The sequence below is a fragment of the Thunnus albacares genome, chromosome 16 (assembly GCF_914725855.1).
Source record: "Thunnus albacares chromosome 16, fThuAlb1.1, whole genome shotgun sequence".
NCBI lineage: Eukaryota > Metazoa > Chordata > Actinopteri > Scombriformes > Scombridae > Thunnus > Thunnus albacares.
In genome coordinates, this window is record NC_058121.1 from 14,672,021 (window position 1) to 14,691,511 (window position 19,491).

Consider the following 19,491-nt stretch of genomic DNA (forward strand, 5'->3'; position numbering starts at 1 on the left):
ATAGTTGTTTGACTGTGGCCATGGTGTCTGCAAATAGTATAAATAGTTGTAAGCAATAAATGGATTAGCAAAAGCAAAGGTAAACGTCTGGACACTGTAATTGTTTTTTGCGTTACACCGCTGAGGCCTACAGCACGCATCAGTTAAGTTTGTCAACATGCGGACTAAACTAAAAAAGCCACAACAGTCTTGTTCTATGCAAATAAAGGGCAGGCAGACTGTCTGCAAGTGATTTGTATTGAACGTGTTTAAACATACAGTGACTCTCACATACCTTAATACACTGTTTGCAAAAGCAGAAAAAACATATAATGACTGTGTGAGCAGTTAAAACAAGTTAATGCCCCAAAGGTGACAGTTGTAACTGCTTTTGAAACATTATAATATCAACTGATGTCAGCTCTCCAAGCAGCACAAAACACTGCAATGTGTTCATATCTTTATGAGGTTTAGGTCAGGCCCTCTCTGGAAGTGTGGAGTGTGTGGTTTTCCCAAGGCTATGTGTGTGTATAAACTCCTTTAACCTTCCTTGCTGCCCCTGTCTGCACAAGGCAGCTGCCTGAGGGAGAGTGCTTTAGAAATTCGGTGACAGAAAAGTGAATCACAGTTTATGTAAGGTTGCACCTTTCTCCCCTGAGGGAAGAGCATGTAAAAGAGCAGCGCTGAGTTCCCAGGGCTTATGAAATGCCTCTATTGTTCATGCTAAATTAACTTTTTAGGGACTTTCAATAGGGGTTAAATAACTGGTGTCTAGTCATGAAAGTAGCTTTCATTCAGTGAGTGTGAATTGTCACTGGTTGTGACTTGTGAAGTCATGTTTTATTGATGAACAAATGACTAGAGTTGATTAAAAATTCAAATTATTTTAGGACCCACTGTGAGAACTATTCACTTTGTGATCTCTTTAAAAGTGGAAACATTCATTTATAATGCTGTATTGTGTCAAACTATTTCCTTCCCCTCACATACTGATTCAGCTGCATTTTCTCATTTTTAGGATTAGGATTAATCCTCTTCTTCCCCTGTGGGACATAACGCCATGAGCCGTTATTTCCCCCCCTCCCCATCTCCATCATTTCCTTCCCCTTCCCCATATCCTTGGCTTGGCAACATGTTGAGTCTCCCCTCAAGTTAAACTATTCTTGGCTAGCTGAAAAAATCTGGCCATCACAGCTCTACTCAAGGTCATTTTTGTTTGTTTGTTAGGCCAGAAGATGCCATATCTCAGGTGCCATTTTAGAATGCTTCAGTCCTTCACACATGGAGAACCCTGGTGTGCATTATGATGGACTTGATGTTGCTCTTACATATAAATCCTTTATCCTTTGTTTTCAGGCTATATTGCTAGGACTCACAGAGTAAAACACTCTCTCCCCAATCTTGCTGTGATGTCCTTTGATGTCCTTGCTGATACTGCTGCCTACATAACTTAAGAGGCTCACTATTTCTTAAAACTGGTCCTGGTGGTATTTTATTAATGTACATAACCTGAGTCTTGTCTTGTATGATGTGGGTGACTTATAAGTGTGGGTTTAAGTGAGACACTTTCACTGAATTGAACTTTTTTTTAACCAATTTATGTTCTGCATTTTACAGCAATAGCCTTTCAATGTATTTACATTCAGTAGTTACTTCTCTAGTAGTTTTCAGTTAGTAGCAGGGACTAGCTCTCTCAAGCAGAGTCCTTGTCGCTGCTCAGATTTGCTATAAATGGTCATTTCCCTGATGTGAGTGTCTCTGACTGAACTGTATGAACTCTACATTTCCTACTACTGCTGTACACTGCGTGTGCGCTTAAAAATGTTGTTTACTGTATGTGTGTGAACACTGCTTTTAAAATAAGAAACAAAACACAAGCTGTTTCAATTGTCAATAAAGTTTTAATGAAAAAAAAAAAACAGCAAAGTACCCATTTAACAAGAAATTGTAAGATTTCGAGAGCCAAGCTCCTATGTACAGCATATTGCACTAGAAAAAGAACAAACATCCCCCATCCTCTGTTCCCTCCATCCCTCCATGTCCTGCGCTGTTTGAAAGTGTGCAGTAGACACAGAGCAGTCCCAAAGATAACACAGCCAATGCTTGAATGAAAACTGCTACATCTGGACTGGGTCTCACTTCATAGGACACATGAATGTGAAATCCTTGAGACCACTCTGAATGTAAAGAAAGCAATGTGAAGACAATACAAACTCCCTGGCGCGCAGCACAGGAGTCTGAAATAAGTTCCACTGTTCAGTTCATGTATTAACAGAGATATTGTGGTTTTCACTCCATTAACTTACATTCAAACCCTTAAGATACAGATTTTTTTTTTCCAGGAATGTTGGACATGCATTTTTACTCCATTTACATATATTGAAAAAAAGCCCTTGAACTGAGAGTGACACAGCAGACTTGGCAATATCCAAAAGTGAAAAATGCCACAACATTGAAAAAAAAGCAATCATAGAAAAAGCAAAAAAGTTTTGTTGTTGTAGTTCTTTCTTCATCTTCTTACAAAAAGGTATGGAAAATTTTTGTTAAAATTTTGAATATAGATAGCAATAATAGCTGTCAAATTCATGTCTAATGTATAAAAAACACCAAATCACAGCACTTGACAGCAAAGATGCATTCTTTCTTGGATGTTCAAAAAACCGATCGAAGAAATTTGATATTAAAGACACTGAAGGTTGAACGTATAACGAATGTTTCATTTGCGTCAGGGTTGCAGCAGTGGTTGGTAACGACGACAGGCTCAGATCAACACCACACCGACTGGATGGCTGTTCAACCCACCTCACATACAAATAATACTGGGCACCATGGTGGCTCATTCCTCCTTCAAATGTAAACCCACAGCCCTACTAGATTGTAGATAATAAAGCACAAAAACCCAGACTAGCCAGGCCAGATCCAGCATATTACAGATCTTAAAAAGTTTCAAGAATCTAGAGGGGAAGTTCAGCACAGGAGTAGAAACAGAGAGGCGCAAAATACAGTATACAGGTAAGAAAATTGTTGTTTTTACAGTGCACATTGATTGCAAACAGTCGTTTCTGACTTTGAGAAGGTTTTGCGTGGTGAAACTCGCCGTTCCGTGCTGAGAGATGTCAAAGGTTGAGCCTGTGCCTCGTGAGCTGATGTGAGGAATCAAACTGGATTTTTTTTTTTTTGTATCAAGGCACAACGAACACGCTGTACTGTCTGTGCCAACGCTATTGTATCTGTTGATCTCACAGAGCCCAACTGAAACAAGAGCTGTTACCAGTGACTTTGGGTAATTATGCCAAGTGTTGATGATGATGTGGCAGGTCTGTTACTCACAAGGCACATTTTGTACATTTGATTGTCTGTTGTTCACGTGATTCATAAAGACTCACACCGTGCGTGTGAGAACGCACGAGGCACATGGCTTTAGTCCAACCTCTCCACACACTGGCATCTAACACACAACTGAATGCACATCAACAATGAGAAGAAAAAGGACTGTACACACTGAGATAGCAATCTATACAGTAGCACTGAGCAAATATACACAAAAATAAATTAGAATAAATTATCTCAAAGAAACCGAACAAAATGAAACTTGTTCTCGTTAAGGTCAGGGAGTAGTTAAACAAGATGTTGGGTGAGAGAGAACCAGAGGCTTTGGACTGAAGACCAGCGAGTGTGTCACAACTATCTGAATTGGCTCAGCGTTCAGTGTTTGCAGGAAACAAACATTTGGTTCAGCGACTCATGTAAAGGAAAAAAAACCCTCCTGACAATCTGTAACACACTTCCATGTTGAGTAAAAAAATGCTTTGGAAAATGGAAACACTAATGAAACATCTTTGCTTGTTGAGCGTCATCTACTGCATCAATCAAAGACTGACAGCATGAATGAAGTATGTATGGATTCCTCTGTCAACAAAGGCAGCTTGTAACAAGCACCAGGTAACCAACATGTTTATTAACTACTCCCTGAAGAAAACAAAGAAGAATAAAACCCATCAGTGTCTTCAAAAGTTCATATGAATCTACAACAGACTGAAATAATACATCTACTGAGAAATTCTTATTTTGAGTCCTCAGACTTTTTCCATGTTAAACCTTACATTGAAGAACAGTGGCTGTGTCATTGCAAATTGCTGCACAAAATGCTGCAGTCGTCACACGAGGGTGTATAAAATATCTGCCCCGATGTGTCTGTGTTGATAAAAACGGTGTCTGAACTGTACAAAAGCTGTTCTTACTAAGTTGTCAGTGAAGCACTGGCCGTTTGGTGAAAGAAAGCACTTGTATGAGAGGTTGAGTTGAGATATTTCATACATTTAGATACAACTGGAGTGAAATAAAATAAAAATGCATTTCTGTAACTTTAACCCAAAGTGTTTTTCTGTAACAAAGTGGTAGAGATATTTGTTAAGATGTGTATTTCATTAAGAACACAACCATGTTGTGGGAAATGTCCTTCTATAGATGTCAGTTTGATTGCAAAAGCAACTGATCCCTAAGATTTTTACTCCTTTTACTGGCTTGAATATTGCTCACCCTAGTTTCATCTCTCTCACAGGCGACCCACAATGCAGCAAAGGGCAAATTTGTGATTGTCAAACTCCTGAAAAGCTTTAGAAAATGACACTTTTTCCAAATATTTTCAGCTGTCTGATTGTTTCCAGTTCCCTGATTGTAATCCCACAAGTGAGACTTGTTCGACTTTGTTTGTGCTTATTTGGTTTCAAAATTACAGCAGATTTTGGAAACAGTAAGCACACACTCCCACAAACACATGATCACGGATTGAAAGAGTAATCACAATTACGATGTTGCGTCTTGAAGTCACTTGACTAAAATATCTGCAGTACACCTAAATTCAAGTATGCATGCATTTATGCTTTAAATCAACAGGATCTGAATCTACACAGTGGGATTAGGCCACTTCTAACAAGATGAGTGGTACTGGAGGTGGAGATGCTGATGGCCGACACCAGTAAAAAGACACAGGTTGATACAATGTCTCTACATCTACAGTGGAAGTTGGTAAAACATAGCAGTGCAGCACAGTTGTGCAACACCGCCACAATGTTGTGACAACCATTTTCAAATTAGCCAGTGTGGAACAGTAAAGGATAAGTACAGGGCTTATTGTTTTTCTGAGAATAAATTAGAAACGTGCCTCGAGTCCTCAAGGTTTTAAGTCAGTAACTTCAGCACAGAAATGTCCACATCCACAGTTTGTCGCCAAAAACATGGCCTAATCTTAAATCTCTTTCTTATGATCTCCTTGACGCAAAAGAGTTGTACTGTGGCAGGAGAGAATAAGGCATTCCCTGGACTGATGGAGGTCCTTCAAGACTTGAAATACCAAATACAAAGAGCAGTTTACTGTACAAAATAGGCAATCTTACAAATATTTCGAAAATATCTCTTCAAACACAATGGCTTCTTCTTGGAGAGGCGAAAAACCCAAAAAACCCAGAAAAAAACAACAAAAAAAAGAATTGTAATCAGTCTCCGTCCAGCGGTGACCAGTGTTTTCTTCATCGCATCTTCATATTCAATTAGAAAACAAAATCCAAACCCGTGTTCCATCTTACAGTGCCATCTCTTTAAGTCTGGTCCCTTGTCTATATATGAGGGGAGGAGGGGGACAAGGGCCAAGGCAAGGACCAGCAGGAAGTCCCCTCATCTCTGCTCTCCTCTCAGGCGGGGGATGACGGCCTGTCTTGGAAACAGAAAGCCAAACAGGGCCATCGTAAGGCGCATCCAGACAGGCAGGTTTTGTCTCTGGTGCCTCATGAACTGCAAGGAGACAGAAAAATAAGACAAGAACTTATTAGCATCAAGGAGGAAGACGTTAGATATTTTTAAAATTCCACATGGACAGTGCTTAATCACAATTACTACGCTTGTCCGACTTTTATCGGTTGTGAAAATCACTTCACAGATCTATATTTGCATTCTCCGATTTCATCACAACAGGTTTTTGAGGTAAAGCGTTGTGAACTGTGGTAAACCCTGTGAGCCAAAACCATATGACCGAGGGGGGCTGGATGTTTCCACAACATTAACTTGTGTCTAGCAAACACGTCTGTTGCACGCAGGTCCTGCCTGATACGTCTGCCGAATGTATCAGGTGCAATGTTATTGTTTAGGGGGAGAATACGGAGGATGGACTAGATGAGAGGAACTCTACAGGCCGATGACTGAAGAACAAGACATTTCTAACCCCCAGGAGCTGTCTCTCATCACTCAAGTCTCCCTACCTCAGTCTTTAGACAGTTCCTCTTATTAAATCTGCACTGTTGACTTCTAAACAAGAACCTCAAAGTGAAACCCTTTCAGAGAACGTGCTACATGTTTCATCACAGCTCTCTTGTAATAGCGAAGTCAGCTGAAAAATTACCAAAACAAAGCAAAGGAAACTGGAACTGTTCCCTCCTTTGGAAAAGCCTTCTCCCAGCTCTGTTATTTCCTATTGGGGTGTGCAGAACCTGTGGACTACAGACAGATGAAGGGGTTCCTGCTGCACCCTGCAACCAACCCCCCCCCCCCCCAACCCCCCATCTCTGATCCTGCACAGCTCCCACTGGCAACAGCCAGCGCTCAGATGTTGCAGCCTGTTGCATAAGCATTCTCGTTACAATCTCATTCTCTGCTCTCTCCATCAAGGTCTTTACCAGCCTAGCAATCAGAGGCTGCCACAGGCTATTTGATGCAGAACTAGCAGACTGAACTGCATTGAACCAGCACCGCTAAATGTAACCCTAATTGTCCTTAATTGCCTTAATTCTACAGTGCTGAGCTTATTTAAACAGTATTCTGGTTGGTTCCACATGAGGCTCATCTTTCTGCTCTCATTTGCGTGGGTAGTGGAGAACGGTGTGTATTTTGTTCGCCCTTTCTAGGTTAATGCACTCTGACGATTAAGAAAACTGACAATGTGCATGTTTGGAGGGGATTATCATTTTAATGGGCACACTTTGCAACCGAAAAGTAGTCAAAACTGACAGATAAGACTCAAACCACAAATATAATCTGCTTCACGTAAACATAAAACCCACACATTAGCCCACACTGGCAACTTCTGCCTCAGAGAAATAAGTGAAAAAAGTCCAACAATAGAAGCAGAGAAGTGATTGGATATCATAAAGGATCACTTATTCTCCCTTTGGAATATTCCTACAACAGCAGTATCAGATCCTGCAGGATAAAACCAACTCGAGCGCCTCGCAGACAAAAAAGAAAATGTTCTCTCTTATCTCTCTGTCGCACAGTCACACACACACACACACACAAACCAAAACACACACAAAGACGCACACACTGAGACAGTCAGCGGGACAACTGAGGTATTGTGGGTAGCCGTCATGTTACTGGCTGCGTCTATAAGTGTGTGAGTCAGACTCTATTTTTAGACGAGCATATAAACAGCCGGCCGAGTCTACCCAGACACAGACATGCTGCTCACTCCTGTTTGTGACAGTCGCATCGATCAGACGTGCTCTTTCTTAATCTATTAGTGGTTTTTGTTAAGATTTTTACATATATATATATCTCCTTCTCCACTAACCACAGAGTCAAGTGCTTTGCAAAACTTATAAACCACACCTTTGTTATCCACACAGACCCCATGGCAAAACAGTCACAGCAGCAGATAAGAAACTTGATACCCCTCCCAGTATATTTGTACTCATTAACAAAGTTTGCGATCATGTGACCAGTGTTAGCTCTCAGTCAGTCCGGTAACTGCTTTCCAAACACTGATATAAGCCGCCCCCCTGACCTGTTATCAAAAACACTGTGATACCAAGCCTTGCCGAGGGAGAACAGAGAAGTGTGCGTGCAGCCTTGTAGATGGAACATGTTTTCATCTCTTAAGTTTAAAGACATCCGTGAGGCTGTCCTGCCATATTTCCATGTGAATTTTTTTTTCTTGACATGCACAATTAGCTACAGAACATGAACTACACAGGGAATATATCCTTAACTATTCCCCGGGGAGCTGCGCAACAGTGAGCCTCTACTTTTAATCGCTTCATCATCCCTAAAGCCTCGGCACGTCCCAGTTTTGGTGCTTCATGTGGACTGTTCAGTATACAGCACACTTGATATGCAAAACTGTCTAGTTTCAGGAAAAGCACACAAGAAACAAACAGAAAGTTGATTTTATCTTTTAAATTACAGTACAATTACAGGGACAGATGAGAGCATAGATTTCACTCATTTGTTTTCTTTTCTTCTGTCTTTGTAGACCAGGAAACTTAACCCTAATATTCCTTTTGACTGTAATGACACGGTATCAGTGCTACTGACACAGTATTGGCAGTGTAATCTATCTGTTCAGTTCAAGTGTACCGTTTCTGTGGTTTATATGACACAGATGACACTGACCACAACGTCAAACTAAGAATCAATGTCAATCAGAAATGTCTTTGTAACAGATCGTTGTGATATTAGTTTCTTAGTTTAAGTATCATGTATGAAATGACTAAATCCTGCCTTATTAGTGATTTAGGATTTTTCCTTCAGTGTGGCCAAGAAAGCGGTTGAATCACTGCTCAGGCTATTTTTATCCTGTGTGGGTTGTGGCCAATCCAGCTGGCAAAATGTTCTGTCCCTTTCTTCCCAAGAGTGAGCTGCAAACTTGCACAAGGTAGCTGTGAACCTTGTATCCAATCAAGTAAAAGCTGACAAGCACAAAGAGTTCACACACACACACACACACACACACATACACAAACTTTTTGTCTCAAGTTTGCATTACAATCTGTTCCACAAGAAAATACAATATGTGTCCTAGCAGCCACTTACACCCTGTGTCACTTGCAGCAGCACTTTCTAGGAAATGTGCAAAAATTTGTGTCTTCTTTAGGGTAATATAAGTCCACGTGTGTTCATACAGTTGGCACTTTCACACTTTGTGCTTGAGTGTGCATACAAGCTGTATGGACACTGACGGATCCACCTCTGGCTTACCAGTTCAACGTGATCCTGGTGGAACTTGTCTCCGATCTCCCGAAGTTTTCGGCCAATTTGCGCCTCGACGCTCACCCCTGCCTGTTCCTCGGGCCTCTCTGCCATCCTGTCATCTTCCTGCCCTCTCCCCTCCTCCTCCTCCTCTTCAATTTGCCTCTCTCCCCGGTCCTCCATAGGCTCAAACTGAGCGGGGAAATGTGAGCGTAATCCAGCGTTGCCTAAAAGGAAAGTATCAAGCCTCTTAAAACTTGTGTTCATTGTCTAAAATGCTGAGAGAGGTTTTTATTGTCAGATGAGTATACGGCTAAATCTTAGAATAAGCCAAGCTATCTTGATTTACTGTTACTTCAAACACAGCTGTGTATGACTAGCTTAGTCAAACATACAGCATTTGCTGTACTTTACACTGCCGCCGTAATGCTTTCTGAAACCCGAACAGGTTTTATCATATCTTCCCGTGGATGGACAAATTACAAGGTACATACTCTGAGTACAACTGAAGAGTCCACAAACAAGAAAGAGTGTTAGTAGGTGGGAAACTCAAACACCTTATTAAATCAACAACGGCCTCAGTGAACTGCTTCTTTTCTGTGGGCTGTGTCACTGAGTTTACTCATTGCCTTGAGCATGCGCCTCTGCAGTCATGCCACTTGGAGGGAAAACAATTTTTTTATATTATCATGTGCAGAATGCCCCGCTATTCTGTCTCATCGTGGGCCATAACATCCCTACCAAAACGGAGCGCTAGGGACTGTTTAGGGAGAAGAAATGGCGCTGGGCCAAGTGCATGACATCCATTACTGGTTAGATTACAATGAACGACGGGGTAGTAAGAGTCAGTGGTGTTTATGTATTGATGACTTTTAAACACAGAACAATATGTACCTCTCACACACTGACACTGAGTCAACAAACAAACAACCTCCTACTTCAACGTCCATTCAATTCAATTAGGGTGATGTCACACTGATTTGATTAGACACGGGAAAACAATATTGAATTAAAACTGATGGACGTATTAGTGTGGGTATGTACCTTTATGTATGTATGAAATTATTGTTGTCTGTTTTTATTTTTTCTTATTCAATAAATGCTATTTGATAATGCAAAAAAATAAAATTCCAGCACCACAAAGGCTTGAATGTGATTATCATTTATCAAATTTAAGGTTAATTACATATTTACTGGGTATTATGTAAGACAGATAAACTTAAATATACACAGTAAACAAACTGTTTCTTAGAATAGCATGTTTCTCAAGTTCTCAGTAGGCATTTTACACTACTAGGGGATCGCCCAGCTACAAGGAAAATTAATTTCTAGGCCTATCTGTTTTGCTTTAATAATTTTATATGGAATTCAGTTTGTCTCACAGACCAAGAAAAATGAAAACACCAGAGTGTAGCTCTCATCTTAAACTGTCTGAAATCAATTTTTATCATTTGGAGCTTTGAGGACAGTTTCCAGCGATTGACCCACCAGATAATCAGAGTGACAAATACTTAATTCAATTCTGTACACTCAGTTTCTAAAACCGTAAGCAGGCTCACAATATCTCGCCCCTCCTTACCGTGAAAGGGTATGCGAGGCAAGCCGCAGGACAGCGCGTTGATGCTGATGCTGTTGTTATTGTGGCTCTGCGACGTGGGCACAGCAGCGGTGACAGTAGGGAGGGCCTGTCCGGCGATCTGCGTGGCTCGGTTTTCGTATTTGACGTCCCTAAAGGGCGTTCCCCAGGGCTGCGAGATGGGCCGTGACATGTCCTCCTCCTCATCATCCATCCGACGCCTTAGCGGTAAACTCCCTGGAGGGGATAAGGGGACACGTGATGGAAACTTTAGAATAAGTGTTTGAAACTGCTTTGGTCGGGTAAATATTAAATGTATTTGTGAGAATGTGTTTATGATCTTTGCTTCGCAGGTAATTTGGGTGTGATTTGTTTAAAGACCAAACAAAATGTGCCAAATATCATCCTGTTATTAGTGGAAACTTTACCCTTTAGCAAAGTTTCTGCCTACATTAAAAGGAAATAAATCATTAGTCACCATAATGCCTGGTAAGAGGCTTATGTTGTGTGAGGTAATGCTGAAAACAAACAAGCAGAGATGGATTGAGTCAGGAGCAAAGCTGGATCTGCCAATGTAAATTCATATGTTAAGTGAGGTAATAAACATAAAAGGGGCCAGATTTAGCTAAAGCTCTTTTATAATATAGTGATTAGTAGCAACAGAAGCATCATGTATGGAAACACCCTGTGTAGGGGGACCCAGTGGGCGGCTAAAAATGCCACGCCAGATCTGCCACCCTGCCGCAGCAGATTTTGCCAAGCTGTTCCTGATAATGTGCCAAATTGTAATTGAGTGCCAAAATATCCACCCGAGAGGCTTTTTTCCCCTCAGAGTTACCTTAATCTGGAACAGTGTGCCACAGAGCAGAGCAGTCAGGGGATTAGGGTCTTCCTGCACAAGTATGCTGCTCAACAGTAAGACCTATGCTCCTTGTCCCCCCCCCCCCTCTCTCTCTCTCTTTCAACCACACAATCACTGGATAGCTGCCTGTCTACACAATCAGTACACACACACACAGCAGCAGGTGGTGTGTGAGTGAAACCTCAGTGAAACCAAAGTTCTGGCTAGACTGTCATGTGCTGCGTGCAGCAGCCGTTTCATGAGGGAGATAACGAGTTTCACTCCATCCTTTACTGCGCCTGCTGAACGCAAACACTTGCACTCTTCTTCCTTGTTGGCCACATGCCACAATCTGAACTACTGTTTCATCTTTTTGTCATGGGTGTCTGTCTTTTCCTTTTGTTGTGTAAGTGGAGACAAATGGGCTTGGTTGACTGGCAAATGCAAAAGTTGAAACTGGATACACTGGTATTGTGTTTACTGAGTGTGGCGGCCCCAGTTGTATATCTCTCTGTTAAAGTGTCCCTTTGCATGATGTCATATTATATGGAGTCACAGGAGGAAACCGCAATTCTGAACAGCAATGGAAAAACACTGTCTGGTTATCAGATTGTCTGTGTTTTTAAAATACAATATTGACCAACAAATCCTGTGACATCCATTGTTCCAGCGACATTTGTGATAAATTAGTCAATTTCACCAATGCCCACTAATTAATTGTGCATTACTGATATTCAACACAGACCTACTCTGTGTTAAGTTCTCCTCCAGGGAAATTAAGTAGTATATTAAGTAATGTTACTCAAGCAAAAAGGGCACCTCTGCAACTATGCAGCAAGTTTCACTGAGATCAAATGCGCACTTGTGTTGTGTGTCAAGCCCTGTCTTGAATTTCCACTGGCAGTCAACAGAGGACTGGCAAGATTACCATAGTGTCAGACACATAAAAAAACAAACAGAGACAGGGAGACACACAGAAAGACATTACACACAGAGACACACACTGCCCAGGGCAGCAGGGAGGCCTGGCAGCCACCACAGTGCTGGTCAGAGGCTCAAAGCTGCACAAGAGAGTGGCTCCCTCTGCTGCACCATCTGTGCACCGGGCTCTCCTCCATGCATGGACTCAGGCAGAGGGGCACACAAGGTGAGCTCTGTGGCTATTTCACCTTCTGGCTTTATGTAACCAGGAATACATATCCTATGGACATCGGTAAGAAAGTGACATGATCCAATAAAGTCCCAGAGCTTTACCTGTCATTGGAAAACGACAAGAGCAAAGCCCAACTGAATAATTTGTAACGTTATCTGTTAAGTGAATTATATTTCGGTGGTGTTGTTGCAAGTTACCACTGGGATTACAATTGTAATCCTGAAATGACTAACTAATTGGGATTTTAATTAAGTTAGTTTCGAGTGGCTTATATGTGGGCTACGGAGGAGCACCGGGAATGTGCTGCTTCGTTATCCGCATCAGGAGCACAATGCCCGGGGCTGTACCGGAGCGTAAAGACGCCAAGTCCGAGAGCTCAACACCGAAGCACTACGGAGCTAACAGAATTTAAAAACAACAACGACCACAGCTAAAGCATAATTTATTTCCTCGTCTAAAATAAAGCAGCTACAACTTTAGCCTTAGTTGTGATTAATTTTCTACATGTGACAGCGACCACCATCTGATTTCAGAAACATTTAGGACAGTTTTATAACGGTTAACGCTTCTCGCTGCCATTATCCTCCGTTGACACTTTCTCACGTTACTTCGCCTGACAACTCTTCCCCAAAACCAACACAACTGAGATAAGAAAGCCGACAGGTTCACTCACTCGAAGCAAATATTACTTACTACTGCATAAAATACATAGAAAAAAACCATCACAAGTCATTTTACACTGATGCAATGACTGGTGTTGAACGCTAATTAGCCGTAACATTGTGTAATGACAAAACACAAAAGTAACGTTACAGACCAACGGTTTGTCCTTTAAATACCGGGACGCTGAGAATCCACACGCGCGCTGTCATGGATTAAACCAGTTATTTCTCCACTTTATTCACTTCGTACGTTGAAACGAGAGAAGAAAGCCTCGCTGATATGAAGAACAGGGCAGAAATACATCTATTAAAAAGAAAAATGCTCTCTGCCGTATGCCAACGCTCCGGTAAATCCGCTCATCCCGTCTCTGCCCGGGCATGCCCGCACATTTGTTGACAAACTCCCACAAACGGCAAAGCACGCGACGGCACTGACACGATTTCTTCTTCTTCTTCTCTTTTGTTGTAAATTTGAACAAGCGACCGTTAAACTCACCGCCAGCAAACGCGCTTTCCGTTGTGATGGGTGGTATCTTGACAAACTTGCTGTTACTCCTTGTTTCCAACAGACTCCGGTGATGAGACTTGTATCCCTCTTTGCATTGCAGCCTCTCATGGATGTTTGCTGACTAGAGTGAGGTTGTTTTTTTCTGTGTCAAAAACGGTCCGCCCCGACTGCTGGGACCCGCCCCTTGTTAATACTGTGAGAGGGGGGGTCAGCTACTCATCAGTGTTATGCATATACAGCATACTGACCGGGATAAAATGTGTCTTTGCCTTAAAAATGACTTCATATTTGCATTTTAAGGAAATGGGAAGTAGTGGAGCAATCATATTTTTGTGTGTAAAGTCTCAATAGTTAAATAGCTGAAAAACTATATTTCTATCTGAACTGAGTGGAGTAGAAGTATAAAGTGGCATGAAATGGAAATACTCAAAGCACAAGTACCATATATTTGTATTGAGTGCATTTTGTTTTATTGCACCACTGTGGGTTGACATCATCTTAATTGCCAAATTAATCATTTGTCATTTGGGTGTTTTATGCCTGAATCGCCTATTAAAAATGTGAAAAATATACACTGTTTCAGATTTAAAATGCATAAGATGTTGAGCTCATTCTGTATTGTTGTTAGTGGAAAAAAAATATTGCGGCTGGCCCTTTAAGAGAACAACCCTCCTCGCGACCATAAGCTGGTGACACGCAATGGACCAATCAGATGCTTTGTTTTGGTCCCGCCTTTTGCTTCGTGTATCTTGACACGTGGAGGGGGAAAAACACAAACCTAGATAAGACATGTGACTGCTTTCAGCGCTCAGCCCAGCTGATTGGGAGCTGCTGCTAGATGGAGTGATTGCACCCACCCAATTGCGGGGGTCGATGTGATGATGAGCTGTGATATTGTCAAGGCAACAAATAGATTTACAAATTTAATTGTCATATGCATGTTTGTGACCCATTAGATAGCAAGAAATTCTGTGTTCTCTGTGACAATAATGTGTGTAGAAGAGCCATAACAAAACCCCAAAACTTAACATAACCAGTGCTGAAATGTAACTAAGTGCAGTTATTCAAGTGCAGTACTTATGTGCAATTTTGAGGTACTTACTTTACTTGAGTGTCACCATGTTATGCTACTTTATACCTCTACTCCACAACATTGCAGGGGCCAATATTGTACTTGTTTCACTTCACTGCATTGATCTGAAAGCTATACTTACTAGTTACCTTGCAGATTAAGATTTTACAAGCCATGATATGCTTATAAATGATGCACTGGATCATATATTACCCAACAATATAGTAATCAAAACAATCTCCACTTTGATCAACTACAACATTAAAATGCTGTTTACACATTAATGAGTGTTTTACTACTGTATCGGTATTAGTACTCTAACACTCTGGAGGGGGCACTTCCACAGAATGAATACTTACTTTTGATACTTTATGTACATTTTGCTTCTGACAATTCTTCTGTATGAAATAATACTTTTGAACGCAGGACTTTTATTTGTTATGGAGTATTTTCTTTTACATTGTGGTATTTCTACTTTTGAATACTGATTCCACCATTAAGCATAACATAACATAACATAACATAACATAACATAACATAACATAACATAACATAACATAGCAGGATCCACCATGCTTCCTGGCTTGACAACAATGTATAAACATAAAGCCATTTTCAGTTCAGCCCCTGCAGGCACCCACTGTTGAACATGGTGTTCCCCTCTGATGGATGTACAGTGACAGTGGAATAAACAGCAGTTGTGGCTGGTGACCCTCATTACATGGCTGGGGCACGCCTACGCATGGCATCACTCAATAGGGGAAGAAAAAAAAAAAGTACAGTGAAATCAAGCCTGATCTGTAAAAAGGGGTTACTGAGTGCAAAACAACCAGGATAGAAGAGTGAGACTATTTGATCCATCGTGTGAGTCAGATTTTTCCCAGGAGACAATTTCTAGATGAAAGCAGATGCTGTTGCTTTTGCGTGGAGCACTGGTCAGCCCATACAGGATGTTATGTTTTCACACTGTCCCACTCCTTTGTTGTACAGCTGCTAACGTGTGAAGTGTGATTTTCTCAACTTTTCACAAAATTCCTGTGCACATTTTTTTTTTTTATGGGCAGCTTTGGGAGAGCCAGCAAACAACCCCTGCTTGGCCTAGCTTGTTTAAGCTGCCGCCTGACGGCTCCCAACCCCCCTCCACCACTCCAGTCATGCAGCGAAAGGGACCCCACCCAAAATTTGGAAGAGGAGATGATGGTTGTTTTTTTCTCATTCTCTCTTTCTCCCTCTTGTGTGTGTGTGATTTTTTTTTTTTTTGGGGGGGGGGGGGGGGGGGGGGGGGGGGGGTTGTGCTGTAAAGCTCAAAAAAGCCCATCAGCTGTCAATCAATGAACATTCAAGCAGATTGCATGCAAAGGAAATGGACAAAAATAAACCGCATTTCAATTATTTTGCTCTACAGAAGCTGGCTTGTCTACTGCCTGCAGCTTGACTGCCGTCACATAAATTAAATCTCCACTACATAATAAGTGTTAGCATTCAAGTTGCATTAACAGTATAGAATAAAATGTTAAATTAGACCTACTGACACATTGCTAATACAACTATTGTTGCTTCTTCAGCTGCATCTATGACCCAGTGCAACATAAAGAACTGAGGTCAAATGACCCTATATTATTTTTTCTGTTGTCAATCGCTGTTTAGATATTTTTTCATTTGAAGGACACATCTGTGTTGTGAGAATAATTACTAATAAATACCTCGTCACACTGTTTGAAGAATAATAAGGAGGAAAACTCCCACTGGAATTAGAAAGTGAAAAGCATCAGTTTTGCTACAGTTTGATGTGGTAATCAGGCATTTTACGCTACTTTTTATAGGTGGAACATTTCAAAAATTAATTAGTCCACTGTGTGCCGCCTTTGGAAAACAAAGAAATGAAAAAAATCGAATCGCCCATAAACATTTCAACGCTTTTTTTTCTCCCCCGAGTTCCCTTTATCAATAACTAATTAGTGTTCCCAAACAATAGCTCTAAGAATAGTGCATTTCAATCACAGTCAGTTATCTCATTGCCAGTGGACTCTGGGGTATTCAGTCGTTTTTCATCAGTTAAACTGTGGTTTGGAGAAGTCTTGTTGTCTTTTGAACGCAGAGCTGTTAACCACATTTGTGTTGCAAATCTTATTTTTTTCCCCTGTTTTCACAGAGAACATAACATGATACGCTGTCAATGCTCGAGATTCAGAAACACAAACGTCATGCATTGTGCAATCTCACACACTGTTTTAAGTCATTTGCTGTCTTTTGCTTTCAAGTGCACAGCTTCAACCCCTTTGAAGAGGGAAAACAGCCTTTGTGTTGGTGCTGAACTCAGAACTTGTCATCTAAACTGAAACTTCCAGTACCTCTAATGTGTCAGGCGCAGTGGCAGACAATGTGTCCCAGCCCATTTTTATCTGAGCAATTCTCCCCAGTGAGGCAGTCAAAAATTCTCCACAGTGAGTTATTTCTGACTACATGCTGCCAGCAGAGGTGATAAGTCTCTGGATGTTGAAATTTTTCAAAGTTCACTGCATAATGATACAATTTGCTTTGTGGCTTTTTCCCTAATGGTGCCTGACGTCCAGACGCTTTGTCTTCAATCTTCAATCCGTTCCACACCCAAACAACTGTATCGCTGTTTGTGCATCTACTGCATTACAATTTTATGGTTTCCAACACCTTCCCATTTAATTATCTACACAAATCCCTGTTTTAAAAGGTTGTTTTTCACATAAATTGATTGTGAAATTATGTGACAGAGATGGCAAGTTTTCACAGGTTATTGAAAACCTCTGTCCGCCTCCGCCCCTCCTCCCCCTGTCTGTTCTGTCAACACCTCTTGATTTTAACCACAGGTACAGCAGGGGCTCAGCCAATGAATGTGGCTCTCCCAGAGTTCATCCAAAGGTAACACATTTGAAGCCCACAACCACCCGAGGGAAACGCTTTCCTCGGATTCTGCGTATTGTGACACCACTTTAATGCCGTGGAATAAATGTAATCCTATATAGAACACTGAATAGGTTTTGGAAATGAATCTTGTTGTGTGTGTTCAGTTTGTCCTCACATTTCCAGCTGTGATGGCATAATGTTGAATTAAATGAACACTTAATGATTACTGAACAGCAGCAGCAGCAGCAGCAGTAGCAGCAGCAGCAGCAGCTCAGCATCACCTACAACATCCAAGTCAATTGTAGGATCCAATTTGCAGGTGCACCAGTGTATAGCCATAGTTTTTTGTTTTACATTGCTGTTGTTTAAGATTGCCAGGCTGACTGACTTAGTACTTGAAATCCAGTTTGTTTTCACTCATTATGTCATAACACACATCCATTAATTTACATTACAAATACTCTCTTAACTGATTGCTGAGACATGGGAACACTGTGACATCGACAATGAACCCAAGCAGTTAAATGGTCAGATAGACAGTAAACAGTTGAGCCAGATTATCTAAACTACTTTATTCAGAGGTAAAATTGAAAGTGAACAAACCTGAATTCTTGGTAGTAACCCCTCATTGTGCAAGAAAACTGCGTGCACACAACTAAGGTAAGTACAGTAGCATATAGTTGAATGTTTAAGTTATAGTGGATAAGAATAATGGTCGCAACTGCAAGAACAGCAACCAGGTTGTAAACAACTTTTAAAAAATCAATAAATACAGATTCTGGATGCCATGTGTCACTTGCGTAGATAAGTTGGGCAGTGAGAACAGTCATTGCGCTCATTGGTTAGATGTGTCTGGGTCAGGAGCGTAAATGTAAACACAGGAAGAAGGTCCTGAAGAAGGACGTTAGCCCAAATATCCATGAAAATATCAAGAAGGCAACATACTTTGTTGCTAGTCCAGGTTGAATTCTGCAGCTAGCTGCTTGCAACTGTTGATTTTCTTCACCCGCAACCCAGTTTGCAAAGCCCACCCTGTCAGTGGAGCTGTTTAGCTCAAACTTGCAAGGTACGCCTTGTAGTTGGGTCAGATTGAGGTTGGATCACTTTCTCACCGCAAATGAACCACTCCAGAATTCATTTGTGACCAGACTGAGACCACTTTCTCTAAAAGTTCTCATGCAGATGTTTTGAGTAAAATTGTTGTTTTCAGATCCACCCTAAATCAGTTTTCTTGTTTTGTTAAAGATACTAATAATAAGAGTTACCTATTTTAATTAGCAGCAGTATATGTGGCTTGGACAGATAAGTGAGCATGTCAGTTTTCCTTCCTTGTTGTGTTTCGACGGAGAATGAAGTGGATGCACAGTGGTCGTCTGTCCACTCACTCGCTACTCTCCAGTTTAATTCTTTTAACCCAGTGTGTACTCAAGTGGCAATAATGGGATTTTAGGAAGCCCATGTCAGATGTGATGAACTGCTTCCCTCTGTTGACAGAGGGGTTCAAAGGGGGGTGGGGGTGGGGAAGATAACATGCTGGCGAAAGATATGTCTGAGTTTGTTTTTTAGGGTGGGGGAGTGAGTCCAGGCTATGCTGTTAAACACCGAGATGGTTTGTTAATCTGCACTGACAGAGCTCAAAAGTTCAGGTGCCACTGTACAAGATGTACCTCAGCATGTGCTTCTGCAGTTCTTCATGTCTGTTTTTATGCAGTCACTCTTCAGAGCTGTCACATAATTTTCTAAATGCTTCTAAAAACTAGAGACTAAATATTTTAAATGCTGCTAAAGTGTCGGTAGGTAGGTGCTGTGCAGTGGATTAAAAAAAGAAAGCAATGATAAATCGTTGAAGGAAGGAGACATGG

General features: G+C 41.3%; 1 protein-coding gene across 3 annotated transcripts; it reads right to left on the reverse strand.

Annotated features, from left to right (window-relative positions):
* Positions 1-2,348: 2,348 nt before the first annotated feature.
* bmf2 (BCL2 modifying factor 2) lies at positions 2,349-13,813 on the reverse strand. 3 transcript variants are annotated; one of them, XM_044377216.1, is made up of 4 exons: positions 13,666-13,813; positions 10,517-10,750; positions 8,947-9,164; positions 2,349-5,769 (listed from the first exon to the last, which is right to left on the reverse strand). In XM_044377216.1, the coding sequence occupies exons 2-4, from the start codon at positions 10,725-10,727 to the stop codon at positions 5,653-5,655; spliced, it is 546 nt and encodes a 181-aa protein (XP_044233151.1). In that variant the 5' UTR covers positions 10,728-10,750; positions 13,666-13,813; the 3' UTR covers positions 2,349-5,652. The 3 variants fall into 3 exon arrangements, with proteins under 3 accessions (XP_044233151.1, XP_044233150.1, XP_044233152.1); XM_044377215.1 differs by lacking the exon at positions 13,666-13,813 and adding an exon at positions 13,325-13,627; XM_044377217.1 differs by lacking the exon at positions 13,666-13,813 and adding an exon at positions 10,992-13,295.
* Between the last annotated feature and the right edge of the window lie 5,678 nt (positions 13,814-19,491).

What these genes read in the sequence shown, in the direction of transcription:
- bmf2 (XM_044377215.1), bottom strand. Translation starts at nt 13,379, where the DNA reads ATGACAGCGCGCGTGTGGATTCTCAGCGTCCCGGTATTTAAAGGACAA. An exon ending in GCCTCGCATACCCTTTCACG is followed by an intron (nt 9,165 to 10,516) that starts GTAAGGAGGGGC and finishes CTTTCCTTTTAG; the next exon opens with GCAACGCTGGATTACGCTCA. An exon ending in ACCAGGATCACGTTGAACTG is followed by an intron (nt 5,770 to 8,946) that starts GTAAGCCAGAGG and finishes GTCTCCTTGCAG; the next exon opens with TTCATGAGGCACCAGAGACA.